The sequence below is a fragment of the Pocillopora verrucosa genome, chromosome 8 (assembly GCF_036669915.1).
Source record: "Pocillopora verrucosa isolate sample1 chromosome 8, ASM3666991v2, whole genome shotgun sequence".
Taxonomy (NCBI): Eukaryota; Metazoa; Cnidaria; class Anthozoa; order Scleractinia; family Pocilloporidae; genus Pocillopora; species Pocillopora verrucosa.
The window spans coordinates 22,990,255-23,003,447 of NC_089319.1; the positions used below are offsets into that span (position 1 = coordinate 22,990,255).

Consider the following 13,193-nt stretch of genomic DNA (forward strand, 5'->3'; position numbering starts at 1 on the left):
CGGCGCGTGACATCCTCTAGACAAGCTGCAAAGCAGACTTACTAGTGATAGGTGGGCATTGCAGACTAATCTTCAAATTAACTCTTCGCACCTTCTACCTTTAACTCGTCTTCTTTCCCTTGTGTAGTTTTATATCGCCCTTTTCTTTTCCTGTATCCCCCTCCCCTTTCTCTTTTCTTTCTGTTGTTATTTGAAGTAGAAATTGAATTCAAGTGTTGGAAAGTTTTTATTTACATTTCTTTTATCTAAAGCTGCGTCATGCTTGTATTCTACCTTATTCTACATTACAAACGGAGGGAAATGAACGCCTATCTCGGAGGCTTGAAAACGTCGAATTAACTCTTTATTCCATCGAATCTGATGAGTCTGTTACAAAACATGGCTAACATATGCCTCTAAAGATTATGATAAAATGGCAAAGTGGGGAAAAGTCGTGATCTTTATTGGGCTCTGAAGCCAGTTTTATTCACAAGGGAGTTACTGAACTTGAACAACTCTTTTTAAAATAAACAGAGCTTGAGGGTTGGGATAGTCGAGGTCAGCATTTTTCACTAATGTTGCTTTTCCAGTGTGATCGCAACCCAGGTATAGGGTCTTATCTTTCTTGTTTTGGAACATGGTGTAACTCCAGTAGTAAAGGGGCAAAAAGATACATTTATCGTTGAGTGGCACTCCATTTTGTACCTCCTGTTAAGGTAGAAGACCAGCAAATCCAACCTTATTCCCTTTTTTTATAGTTAGACTCTTACTGAGATGACAGAAAAAGTAATCAAAACTTAAAGCGGAACCATTTTCCTTGTGAATTATTTGAAAATAAGTTATTAGTTTCAACATAAAACTTGGTTGTTACAAATAGGAAATTCAAGGCCCGGCGGAAAACGGACCCGTGCCTTAAGCATCTATCGATGTCAAAACATGTGTGGTTGTGACACGGATGTTAGTAACGTAGAGTTAAGCTGGGTCCAAACATTAAGATGCAATAATTACAACAGACCAACTTTCATTGATAAGATCGCAGCACAATCTCAGTCAGACAGTCAGTCAGTCGATCAGTCAGTCAGTCAGTCAATCAGTTGGTCAGTCAGTCAGTCAGTCAGTCAATCGGTCATTCAGTTAGTCGATCAGTCATTCAGTCAATCAGTAAGTCAGTCAGTTGGTCAGTCGGTCGGTCGGTTGGTCACTCAGTTATTCAGTTAGTAAGTCATTCAGTCAGTCGGTCAGTCAGTCAGTCAGTCAGTCAGTCAGTCGGTCGGTCAGCCAGTCAGTCAGCCAGTCGGTCATTCAGTCAGTCCGTCATTCTGTTAGTCAGTCAGTCGGTTGGTTGGTTGGTCAGTCAGTCAGTCAGTGGGTCATTCAGTCGGTTGGTCATTCAGTTAGTCAGTCAGTCGGTTGGTCGGTCAGTCTATCTTTAGAATCAAGAACGTAAGTTGCTAAACAACTATGTTGTTCGTCGATGGGGTGGGAGTATTACAAGATAATTTGGATTTATCAACTGAGTTGATAATGTGAATTGGCTACCGTAAAGAGTTAAACTTAAAGCTGTTACTTACTGTGGAGGTAATATCCTCTCCTTCTGCATTTCCAGTCAGTACATAATCCTTACCACTTGAACTATCTTTAAACTGAAGCGCCACGTAGAAGGTCAAAATGCTTGTTTCATCAATAGCTTCCATAACAGCTAAAGGAAGTGAAGAAAAAAACAATTGCAATGACCAACTGTTTGCAGACATGGACAGGATTCAATGGATTACTTGAGCATGTACACGTGTTAAGTCAGAGGAGAATTTAGTTAAAACAGGCCGAGCAATGACAGACTATAGTAATGAAGATGACAGCAATAATAGAAATGATGTAATAATGTTAATGATAACTATTATAATGAGAATGATCTAGATAGGGCAATTAAAGTGACAACGAGAACGGAGACAATGACGACGACGATGTTAATGGTGATGATGATGATGATTTCCAAGTTATTTCTTTGTTCCTGCTTAAAAGTCGTAACGTCAAACTTACTGTTAATTCCATTGTTGAAATTCCCTTTACAATTTACTATATTATTGTGCGAATGACGTTCAATGCAACCATCGTTTATCTTGCTGACTGGGCTCCAAAGTTGGTATGTAGTATTTATTTTGATTGGATGAAGCCTTGAAAACATCGGCGAACCCGGCCCTAAATCATGTATTGGAAAACATGGATACACCAAGTGACAATGGGGCCACAATCGGGGCCACCGTTGGAGTTCCATGTCTTGTTGAATCTCAGCGGAAGATATTTGTGCAGCCTAGGGAGGAGTGTGGCAAAATATTTTAATTAATGCTTAAAGATACGAAAAAATGACCTACTGACAGGTTATTAAGGTACTTTTAAAGCTTAACTACTCAGATAAATATGTGAAGCCAACGTACAACAAACATTAATAGTATGCCAATCATTTTCCATCTGTAACCGTCTCTATTTTATCCAAGGAAATGAAAGACCTTTTAGTGACGTTCTGTCTGTATCACACTATCTTCACGCATTATTTACTGATTGAGAGATAATACACGAGATAAACCCACAGAAGAGATGAAAATCCGAAATTACTGGATCAAAACTGGAAATTATTCCTAATATAGATCGAACGCATTTCACTAATCCTTGTGTATTATATTTATCAGTGAATGAGCTGAATGTGTTAAATATAGATAAATAATGACAGGTTCGCACTCATTCATGAGCAAATTGACGGTCTGATTGGACATGGATGTTTTTTTTGCCGTTCATGCCTGTTTTGACATAATCACATAGTTTACTTGTTTCTTTATTTTATTATTACTGTGATATGCTTTTTCTGCACACTGCATTTGTAGACAGAAAGTACCTGTTTTAGCGATTTTAATGTTACGGCTCGGATTTTGATGTCATTGTCGAGCGTTGCATCTGAAGGAAGTTCCACAAAGTCTTTAAAGTCCCCAAGATACTCTTGAAAAGTGACATGCTCAGGAGCAATATCACCCGATAACACATCAGAGAAGGTTTGGAGGAAATGAGGGCGCAATTTACAAACTTCTCCTCCCTTCTGAAAGGAAATAATCCGCTTGATTTCGCCATGAGTCACATGGATTCTTATCATCTTATCGTGTGAGTTCTTAGGCATCTCTTTTCTGTAAAGAGAAGAGTTTGAAAAGGGTTTTAAACTCTCAATTTACTCATGTTTTCATCTTTGCTGGAACTTTGGGTGAGGATAGCATTGCATTCTTGTTTAGTAGCGTTATGTTGTACATCTGCTAGCAATGGATTTAGTTCCTGTAACTGTCATATCGATTTGCTAATACCAATCGATATTAATTAACTAACAGCTATCAGTCGATATCGATTAGGTAACCTGTGATATCAATTGTCTTAAATCTCAAACACTTAATGCGTGTTCTATCGTGAGATTGATCACAACAGGTAAACATAGGCATGCTATGCATGCAAGAGTTATTTTTGGGGGGTGGGTGGATTACTTGAAACATTGTAAGTGATGTCTACATTCTTACAAAAGGAAAGAAGAGTATTAACGCGGAAAAGAACGAAAATGTCGAATTAACTTACACACATGTATTTTGTGGTAGATTGTGTGTTGTGCGAAGAACTGTAACCAAAAATAAACTGTATTGGTGCGACGGATACCTGTTAGTACAAAATACAGACTGCAGACTGCAGACCGGATACAAATTGTAGACTAGGTACAAAATTTAGACAGCAGAGTGGGTACAAAATGCAGACTAAGAATCTAAAGAGTGTTTTCGTCTGGTATGTGATAACATGTCATCTTACGACTTACCGAGCGTCACGCAATCGCTTTTCCGCGATCAGCTTTCACGATTATTTGCACTATTTTGGAATATACCTGGCCCATTTCTAGATAAAAATCGATCGTAATATAATTTTAAGCCTTCATATAGTCTTCTCAATTTTCATGCGAGTTGGTTGGTGTGATGTCTGTATCGATTTTACCAACGTAATAAAAGTAGATGTAGACGTAGATGTAAACGAGATGTCACTATTGAATGTTAAACACACGCAACATTCGAGAACGGCTTTGCACGTGGTCCGTATTATCATCTTTGTAAGCGGTGTGTTTATTTTGTTGACAAAAATGCGGACCGAGACCAAAATTGTTCCATCGACTTGATATATTTTCGACGTTAGTAGACACGTCATATTAACATACCTCCGTAACTCATTCATTCCAGATAACAAAATCAGATAAACATGCTAAAGATGGTATCTGAAATCGTCCTTGACCAAACACAAACGACTCCACAAGATCACTTTCCCCAGGCATCCAAAACATACACAAAATCGTCCATAGTTAATTTTAATCAGACATTCATCTGGAGATCGCGACGAGCAAACCAATCCAGAAAAATATAATCGGCACACTCAACAAATAATGAATCTTGCAACACAGCTTGCCGTTAAAGAACTGCTCAAATCAAAATGTTTGGTGCAATTCATCAACACCTCAAGCAATATTTGATTCAAAATTTTTCCAATCACTCTCGTCGTGAAGGAACAATAAGCATGATCGTGCTACAGTGCACAAAACTCCATTTTCTCTTGAACAACTATCCACCATTTTCACAGCATGAGTAACACGTTTACCATAGGTAATCTGTTCAGTAATATCGCATTTCTCATAGAGCACGGTAAAATACACGTTAAAAACACAGAAAAGCCAACATTTCATTCTAAAAGATGATTCCATTTTACGAACATCTCTCTCCTAATCCCCCATTACTTCGTTGAAATTTGAACACCTCTCAGCAATTTTAAAGATTAATTCCTTTTTGGGTGTGACATTGTTGTGTGTATCGTAAAAAGTGGCGCTTTACTGACTGCTCGCGCGTGACTGTCTGATCGTGCATAACAAAGCACCGGAGAAATAAGGAACAGTTTCTGAGGCAGCATAAGCATAAGTTTTTTAAACCCTATGCGAACACCTCGTAATAATTACGAAGTTATGTATATACGAAGCTCTCAACCGCTTCATGGAGAAAATAATGACTGATAACACTAAATAATAACTTAGAAAGTTGAAATTTTTACTGCAGAAATGTCAAATCCTAACTTAAATCTGACGTGTATAATGGTAGCTGGAAGAAGACGTTGTGCAATGTTTGTTAACGCATACGTATACTTACTCTTCTTTACTCGCTGGTCTCCGGGATCCTTTGGCAAGCGAGGTCGGTTGCCGGCACTGCTCAATCTGAAAAAACGAGTTGGTCTGCTACGTTTAAATAGCTGTAGTTGTAAATAACTTGACCGGAAGCTATTGACACAGTTGGGTTCAACGGAAGTTCCGTGTAGGTACATCGCTTTCCTAGAAAAACCGGAAAGTGATGTTATGACACGGAACTTTCGTTCCAATATTCACATTTGCTTTCCTTGAGCAGTGTCACAGCGAATACTCCTCATTATGACGTCTTTGATTTGTACAATACTGCTCGATTTTGAGAGTAGTATCTTGTTCAAGTGTCTGCAGTATTTAGTATCTGCAGAAAACTGCATTTGCCATGATATATCTGCTTTTACTCCTTCAAACTGTTGCCACCTTTTTCCATCTTCTCTCCATATGGCTATCGCGGTTGATTATATTACAGATATTAATCAGAAGAGCACCGATTCCTTTCGCTTTACGTGTAGAGAAGGAATGCTCGAAGGCGATCATGAGCTTTTCATTATATGACTGTGTATTGATAACACATCAGTGACAATGCAGAGGAAATCACTAGATATTCTTTCTACATCCCGTTTTGTGGCGATATGGAAAATATACCGTGAAAATTTTTCAACATGTACTGATCGAAGTAAAGATCATTTTTCTGTTCTTAACTTTCTGCCCTTTGTCGGTAATTTTATAAGAGAAATATAGAGGTAAGGGAACTCGTGTTTACATTGCAATATTGCTTGATGCCATTAATACATTTCGGAATTTTAACACTGTCTTCCTGTTTCCCCCCTTTTTTTCGGTTAGACTAAAATTTCCTATCGAAAGGATTGAAAGATTTTGTAACCAGGAACTTCTCTCTCGATGACGCACTCCAGTAATTAGTAAGAGTTAAGAATGAGTTGAGACCCTCCCCTCTCCACCCAAAAAAAAAAAAAACAGCCTTAATGAAAGGTATCTATCTAACAGAGGTCAACATGTCTTCATCAAAAGCCAGGAGAAATCAGCTTTCTAAAACAACAGATAATTTATTGCATGATAACGCCCTGATTTACATACCATCAAGGAACTTCTAAAGCTAGAAAACAATTTAGTAATTAATATAATGAATATAAATGAATAATAGACTAATTTAAAGAAAAGATCAAATGCAGATGTATGAACCATGATTTCATTCATTTGTTTTGAAACTAAACTAAATCAGAAGCTAATCAAGAAAGCCCTATAGGAGGAGACCTCAAACTTGCGAAAGTAGCCGGCAACCTCACTTCCTGTCAACAATGCAAACGATTAAATGTAGAAATAGGACTTCGGAAAACTTACTGCGGTTTCACTGCCTCCTTTTAAAAACCACTAGGGTGCATCTTGCTGAACTTAATTACAAGTACAATTGTCACTAAGATTTGATACATTTTTCGCTTATTAAAGACTTGCTATAACTTGGTTAAAGAAATAAACGTAATCGTTCATGGCTTATTTTCAATATCATTCTTGGGTGACAATGAACAGAGCTTGTGGAACTGGGTATTGAACACTGGACATGCGCACCAGGGTCATATTTTGGTTTTTCTCACAGCCGAGGTACAAATTTTCGTTCTCCGGTGCCATGCTCTTAAAAAGTGTGTAGCTCCAGTAATAGTCAGGCGTAAACTCTGAATATTTTGTTGGACTCGGCTGTAAACAACGTTCATTAGAATATTAAACTATTTGCATCAGTAGAAAATATTAACCAACCATTTAGGGTATGTCAGAAGAAGAGATTATAAAAAAAAAAATCTCTTGGTCAGAACTCCTCGCTCTCTAAAATGCTCTTAATGAGATCCGACAGAACATGTGGAAAAAAGACATCACTTGGGGAAGTGACCTGTCATAATTTATCATCTGGGGGTATGGAAGATTTTTGTGTGATCCCCCCTTCAAAAAATTTCCCCCCTCTCCACCCCTTCTCTAAGTGATAAATAATGAGACCAATTCTTTAGCAATGTACCTTGCGAATACGTAATTCAGTTGGCGAGAGTCAGGTATATCTTTGGACACTCATGAACTCGAGCCCGTCTACTACCGGGCTTAATTTTTACGTTTGCCAACATTTTGTGTATTGCTGCGAAGATGTTTCTACTAGAATTCACAAGACCTTTTTTTTTTTAGTTACAGCTGATTTTACACTCAAATACATGACGTAGAACCCTCTGTTGTGATTCACATGGAAGCTGCATGTTTCGTTACCAATTTGAAAGAAGTACTTTCAGTGTTTCTCTCCATTTGTACTGGTCGCCTAAAGTTCATGACCATTAGTTCTGTGTGCAAAAGGTATGCGTCCCCACGAAATTTGCATATTGTGCACCTTCATGACGCACTTAGTACGTCGAAAGTTAGAGAGCAACAGTCAAATGTCAGACCCCGGAGATGTAAAAATAAACCGGTCTCTAAAACTCAAAACAAGCTAAAACTCTGAAAAGTGATAAATCCATTTGGGTTGGCATAGGGATTTACGGTCAAGTCGCTCGAAAGTCACCTCGCCCGAAGTCATGTCGCCCGAAACCAGAGTCATGTTGCCCGAAATTCATAGCCATGTCGCCCGAAATTTTATCGAGTGTTTAAACTTGAAGAACAAGATCAAACTGATTGTGGTTTTAGTATAGGTACATGAATGTCTTACAACACACAAGAAATGAGCGAAATCTGTGTCTCAAGCAAAATCGACCGGACCGCTCTTACAGAGACACTCTCTTAAGTACTCGCAAGGAACAAACTCGTAAAATGTTGACTTGTGAAACTCAGGTTGTTCGTTTCGTTGTTTTTGATATCACGGAGATAGTAATCCTAAAATAGAACACGAAAATAAAAAAAATAGTAATATCAGTTACAGTATGGTTCTAACTGTTGTTTATCTGTGGAAGCATTCTGTTTCGAACGAAGGTTCACATCACTACGATTGGAACATTGGAAAACACCGCCATCTTGAATACAGCACGTGCTCAAGAATCATCAAATGGTTGCTAAGCAAGATTGTGACGTTGCGGTAAATTCAGACACACATTAATACAAACATATAGCAACATAGTTACTAAACCTAATTACACGCGAGGATGTGTGGGTTGTCCAAGTGACACCCGCCCCTTGAAAACAAATTCAAATGTCAACTTAAGGTAAGTTCGTTATAAAAAAAACATTGTAGGTGAAGCCCCTTGAGTCAATTAACTTCTTTTTTCGATGGATGGTCTATCCCATCATCTATAATTCGGTAGGTTAACTTTCAACGCTGAAATGAACAGCGATATTTAAGTCTTTGTTTTACTTCACATTCGCATAGGTTAGCGGACGGAAACATTTTCGAGTCAACATTTTTCGAGTTCACTTCCTTGCGATTGTTACTTTTTTCAATCTGTACTGTAGAATGAGCAGTTTAGTTCCGTAGCAACGATTAACGCTGAAATTAACCGCGGTATTTGAGTCTTTGTTTAGCTTCATAATTGCATAGGTTAGCGGACGAAAACATATCACGAGTCAACATTTTACGAGTTTATTCCTTGCGATTGTTACTTTTCTTCACGATTAAACACTCGATGAAATCTCGGGCGACATGACTATGAATTTCGGGATACACGACTCTCATTCCAGGCGACATGACTTCGGGCGAGATGACTTTCGGGCGACTTGACCGGTTACCGGCATAGGACCCCTCTCAGTGGAGTTAGTAGTTAAGGGATTAAAGCTTTTTTCTGAATGGATAATCAGATTTCATTTAAATTTAGTTTGAGGAGGAAAGTTACTTACCTCTGCAGTGATTGTCTTTCCTTCACCCTGTGATGTAATGTACATTTTCAATTCACCATATTTGAAATATATATGAAATAAGTCAAAACCAATTGCTTCAGCTTGCACAATCGCTGGAAAGGAACGTGACATTCAATTAGTGGTTGCTCCATTGAGTCGACAAACTCTTTTGCAACAGGTTCTAGTACCAGCCAAATATTTTGAAAAGAATACAATAGCCTACTAAAACTCTTGTCTATATTCCTTCCTTCCTATGAACCATCCATTTGGTTTTTTTTTTGGTCTGTCAGTCTTTTTCTTATCTTCACTTTCCTGCTGGTCTATTTGTTGTTTTAATGTTCCATTTTTATTCCAGATTTCATCGCTGCGTAGTCCTGTACGGGTATTTTTATCTAATGAGAATTCAGACAAAAAGGGATACATACTTGCTATTCGTAATACCCGGCTCTAGCTGTTTAAAGGGTGGATAACGTTATCCGCTGGGTAGATTTCTATCCGGTGAATAGCACAGTACGTTTTGTTAAAACCTATCCAAAGTACAGCGAATTATCCGTTGGATTGATTTATCCGTCCTTTGAAGAGCAGTACCGCTTGAGAGCAAAAATTTTACAACTACTTACTGTCTGGGTTGTTTCCAAAACTACCATTTCCTTTTACCCTTGGTGTTCCAGTCGATACATCTATTCGAATCAAACCGTTACAGACCAGATTCCAGAAGCGGTAACGTACGTACTGCTTAATGGGATGAGGCTTTACCTCAGGGGGTAATGTTGATGATATCGAATACACAGACACCTGGGGATAGCGAGTCACACAAGAATGGATATCTGAACCCCAACACTTAGAAATGTTAAAGAGGTGTTATTAAGCAAGGACCTATAACTATTGAACAGCAGTCGATTAGTTCCTCATAGATTTACATCCAAATCCTGCGCTTTGATTTAAATCACGGTTCATTTTTTTCACCGGAAAGAAAAGGGCCTCAAAAGTTAGTTGTTGTTTGCTGACGTTAGCTTTGAGCAATGTGATGTACGTCCCATCGTTTTCTTTATGATGTTGATTATTTTCCGTCTTACTTTTAGTACATGTACTGTTTATCGTCGGTAAAATAATATATACTTGTTGACTTGATAGGAGAGACATATGTGTAAATATTTGGCTGAGGTCATGAAGAAGCAAATATTTTCTCGTTTTGGCCGGACCTAACGTAGATCGAAAGTACTTCACTAATCTTGAATTAATCCTGATGTACAGGTATTTTAGTTATTTAGTGAATGAGTTAAATGTGTTAAATACAGATAAATAATAACAGGTTAGCACTCATTCATGAGTAAATTGACGGTTTCATCGGACATGGATAGTTTTTTTGCCGTTCATGCCTGTTTTGATATAGTCACATAATTTGCTTGTTTGTTTATTTAATCATTGTTATTGTGACATGCTTTTTTTGCACAATGCATTTGTAGACAGAAAGTACCTTTTTCGGCGTTTTTAATGTTATGGCTCGGATTTTTATGTCATTGTCGAGCGTTGCATCTGAACGAAGTTCCGCGAAGTCTTTAAAGTCCTCATGGAACTCTTGAAAAGTGACATGCTCAGGAGCAATATCACCCGATAACACATCAGAGAAGGCCAGGATGAAATGAGGGCGCAATTTATAAACTTCTTCTCCCTTCGGAAAGGAAATAATCCGCTTGATTTCGTCATAAGTCACATGGATTCTTATCATCTTATCATGTGATTTCTTAGATGTCTCGTGATTTCTGTAGAAGAGAAGAGTTTGAAAAGGGTTTTAAACTCTCAATTTACTCATGTTTTCATCTTTGCTGGATCCTTTGGGTGTGGATAGCATTGTGTTTTTATTTAGTAGCGTCGTTGTTGCACTTACGTTGTACATCTGCTAGCAATAGCTATCAGTCGATATCGATAAATTGTCCCTTGTCGATATAGGGTAAAATATGGACTAGACCATTGGACTCTTGGACTATTGGACTATTTTTTGGAACATTTTTTGAACCTGTTTTTAGACCAATTTTTGGAGTGGTTTTTCGACTGACTATTTTTTGTCAGACCTTTTTTCGCTGGGACGCTGCGTTTCTTAATTTTTTGTCATGCGAATGCGAAACTGGCACCTAAATACTGGACTAAAATTGTTATTGAAAATATCGCTAATTCCCGTTTTGGATCCATAACTGTTGGGCCACACGTGTGCCTTTTAAGTCGACTTGTGCCAGTGCTTCATCACACTCACTGGTTAGCATGAATAATCCACTAGCTGCTTCACGTTTCCCTTTGTGAATACAGTACATCGTTACTAAATTTATCTACCTTCTTTTTGTCATTGATCTTATCACACCACAGAGGTCACGGAATTTCCGTTCTTTAGCATAGTATTCACAAGCGCTACTGCAAATTTAACGTTTACACCTTTACCATAGATCACTGTTGGTAGCTTCGTACAAAGCAATCTTCCCTCTTTTCAGATATACAGTTTTCCCCTATTAGATTCACCAATTAGAAACTCTAGATTCCATCACATAAAAACTGTATTGTGTTCAACTATGTTCGCACCCAGATCTCGCGCGGTCAAAAAACCCTATCGAGCTTCCTTAGCCTTCAGAATAAGCGTCATTTTATGCTTTTTTATGCGAGCGGAGAGAAACACGAGAAGAAAGGCGTGTGTCTCACACTGACGGAATTGATTCAACAGGTTGGATTATCAAACAAGCTGTATGTGTGTGCATTAAACAGGCTTTTATAAATTATGCTTGTGTTTTCGCATGGTCATCCCTTAAAAAAATCCTCTTGCTTTCTCTCGCTTTGCATTGATATAAGGTAATTCAGATGTTTTCGTCTCATGTCTATGACTAATTCACTCAAGAGATACTCTCTAAGTCATTGAATGTTTGTATAACTTACCTGGGACTCTGGAACTCAAGACTTGTAAACCCTCTCAGCGACTGCTTTTTGTCAAAATAACAAAATGTTAATTACCTTTAACAGAAAATCTTAAGACACTTTTAGTGACTGATGTATCACGGCTCATTCACCACAATCCACTCCACATTACGCCATCAACACAGACAGGCCTAATGTTATGCGTCTACTCCTGTTGAGATTTATTTCATTTCAAAACTATTGCATGGAATATTTATTCCAATGCATCAGTTCACGCAAATTTGGAACCTAAGATAATTACATATATGTGTTGTGTAAATTGTGACTTGTACTCTTTTGTGAGTAGTTCCTATTATAAGATACGATGTTTCAGAGCCTCGAGGTAACGTTATCAGAATGGTAAGCGAGCGGAACTTGTTCAGTATTGCGGAACCCCACCACGCAAAACTCCTGTACCAGTCACTTAAAGGAGTAATCGAAAATGCTCGATATATTGCAAGGGAGTTCATATTTACACAAGAGAAATATTCTAAATCAAAACACATATTAATTTGTCATGCTTTTCAGGCTCCAACGTTTTCGTGACTGCCAGCCTTCATATCAAATCGGAACTTGTTAATTAATGCAGAAGTAAGTATGTAAGGGTTAGCAAGGCCAGGGCTCTCTATTAACCAGTGTGAATAACTAATGTGGAACGGATGACTATACAAAACTAGTTTCCACAATAGTTGTCTATCCTTGTTCATCTTAGCATTGAAATACATCCCTACTCACTCGTTTATACTTTGGCCAATTCTGAGCAGGAATTCGGAAGGAAGATTTTGAACTTCCGGTTACATGTGCTACATTTAATTTGTCCCACAATGATGTATTTTTGTCGGGAATTATGAAACGAAACCGCACTTCTGAAGAGAAATATGATGGGGTTACCATGGTTCACGAGTAGGCTGAATAAAATATTGTAATTTTTTCTACTAGTTATAAAACGAACCATTACAACAAGGCGTGGAAATTTTACGATATTCATACAGTTTTGTTGCATAATGTAAATTTTTGGTGCGACAGTCATGCTGTGAGCAAGGTAAACGAGAGACGCCCCCGCTGAAAATCCAGCCTAAACAAACACTTTCGTGGATGCACCCTCTTAGTTTCAGGCCTGTGGGAACAAAGGAGGACCGGAGGCTTTAAAGCTTCAATAACAAGATTGACACAGGAAGTTTGTGCAGGTTTTCCATTGTGATATTTGCGTCAATGATACAAGAGTGTATGAGTAATTCTATCCAGTTATTCTTTATATCTCCATATTCGATGCACA

At 38.1% G+C, this 13,193-nt stretch overlaps 1 protein-coding gene across 1 annotated transcript; it reads right to left on the reverse strand.

Annotated features, from left to right (window-relative positions):
* Nucleotides 1-207: 207 nt before the first annotated feature.
* On the reverse strand, nt 208-12,022 carry LOC131792508 (uncharacterized). Its single transcript, XM_059109895.2, has 9 exons — nt 11,900-12,022; nt 10,458-10,743; nt 9,601-9,775; nt 8,981-9,093; nt 5,178-5,242; nt 2,867-3,149; nt 2,017-2,287; nt 1,551-1,678; nt 208-687 (listed from the first exon to the last, which is right to left on the reverse strand). Exons 2-9 carry the CDS (start codon nt 10,707-10,709, stop codon nt 478-480), a joined length of 1,497 nt encoding a protein of 498 aa, XP_058965878.2. The 5' UTR covers nt 10,710-10,743; nt 11,900-12,022; the 3' UTR covers nt 208-477.
* Between the last annotated feature and the right edge of the window lie 1,171 nt (nt 12,023-13,193).

Coding starts and splice junctions, on each gene's coding strand:
- LOC131792508 (XM_059109895.2), bottom strand. CDS start 10,709: ATGATAAGAATCCATGTGACTTATGACGAAATCAAGCGGATTATTTCC. Junction 9,094..9,600: donor TTTTGGAAACAACCCAGACA/GTAAGTAGTTGT, acceptor GTTCCTTTCCAG/CGATTGTGCAAGCTGAAGCA. Junction 5,243..8,980: donor GAAAGACAATCACTGCAGAG/GTAAGTAACTTT, acceptor TCGTTTTTTCAG/ATTGAGCAGTGCCGGCAACC.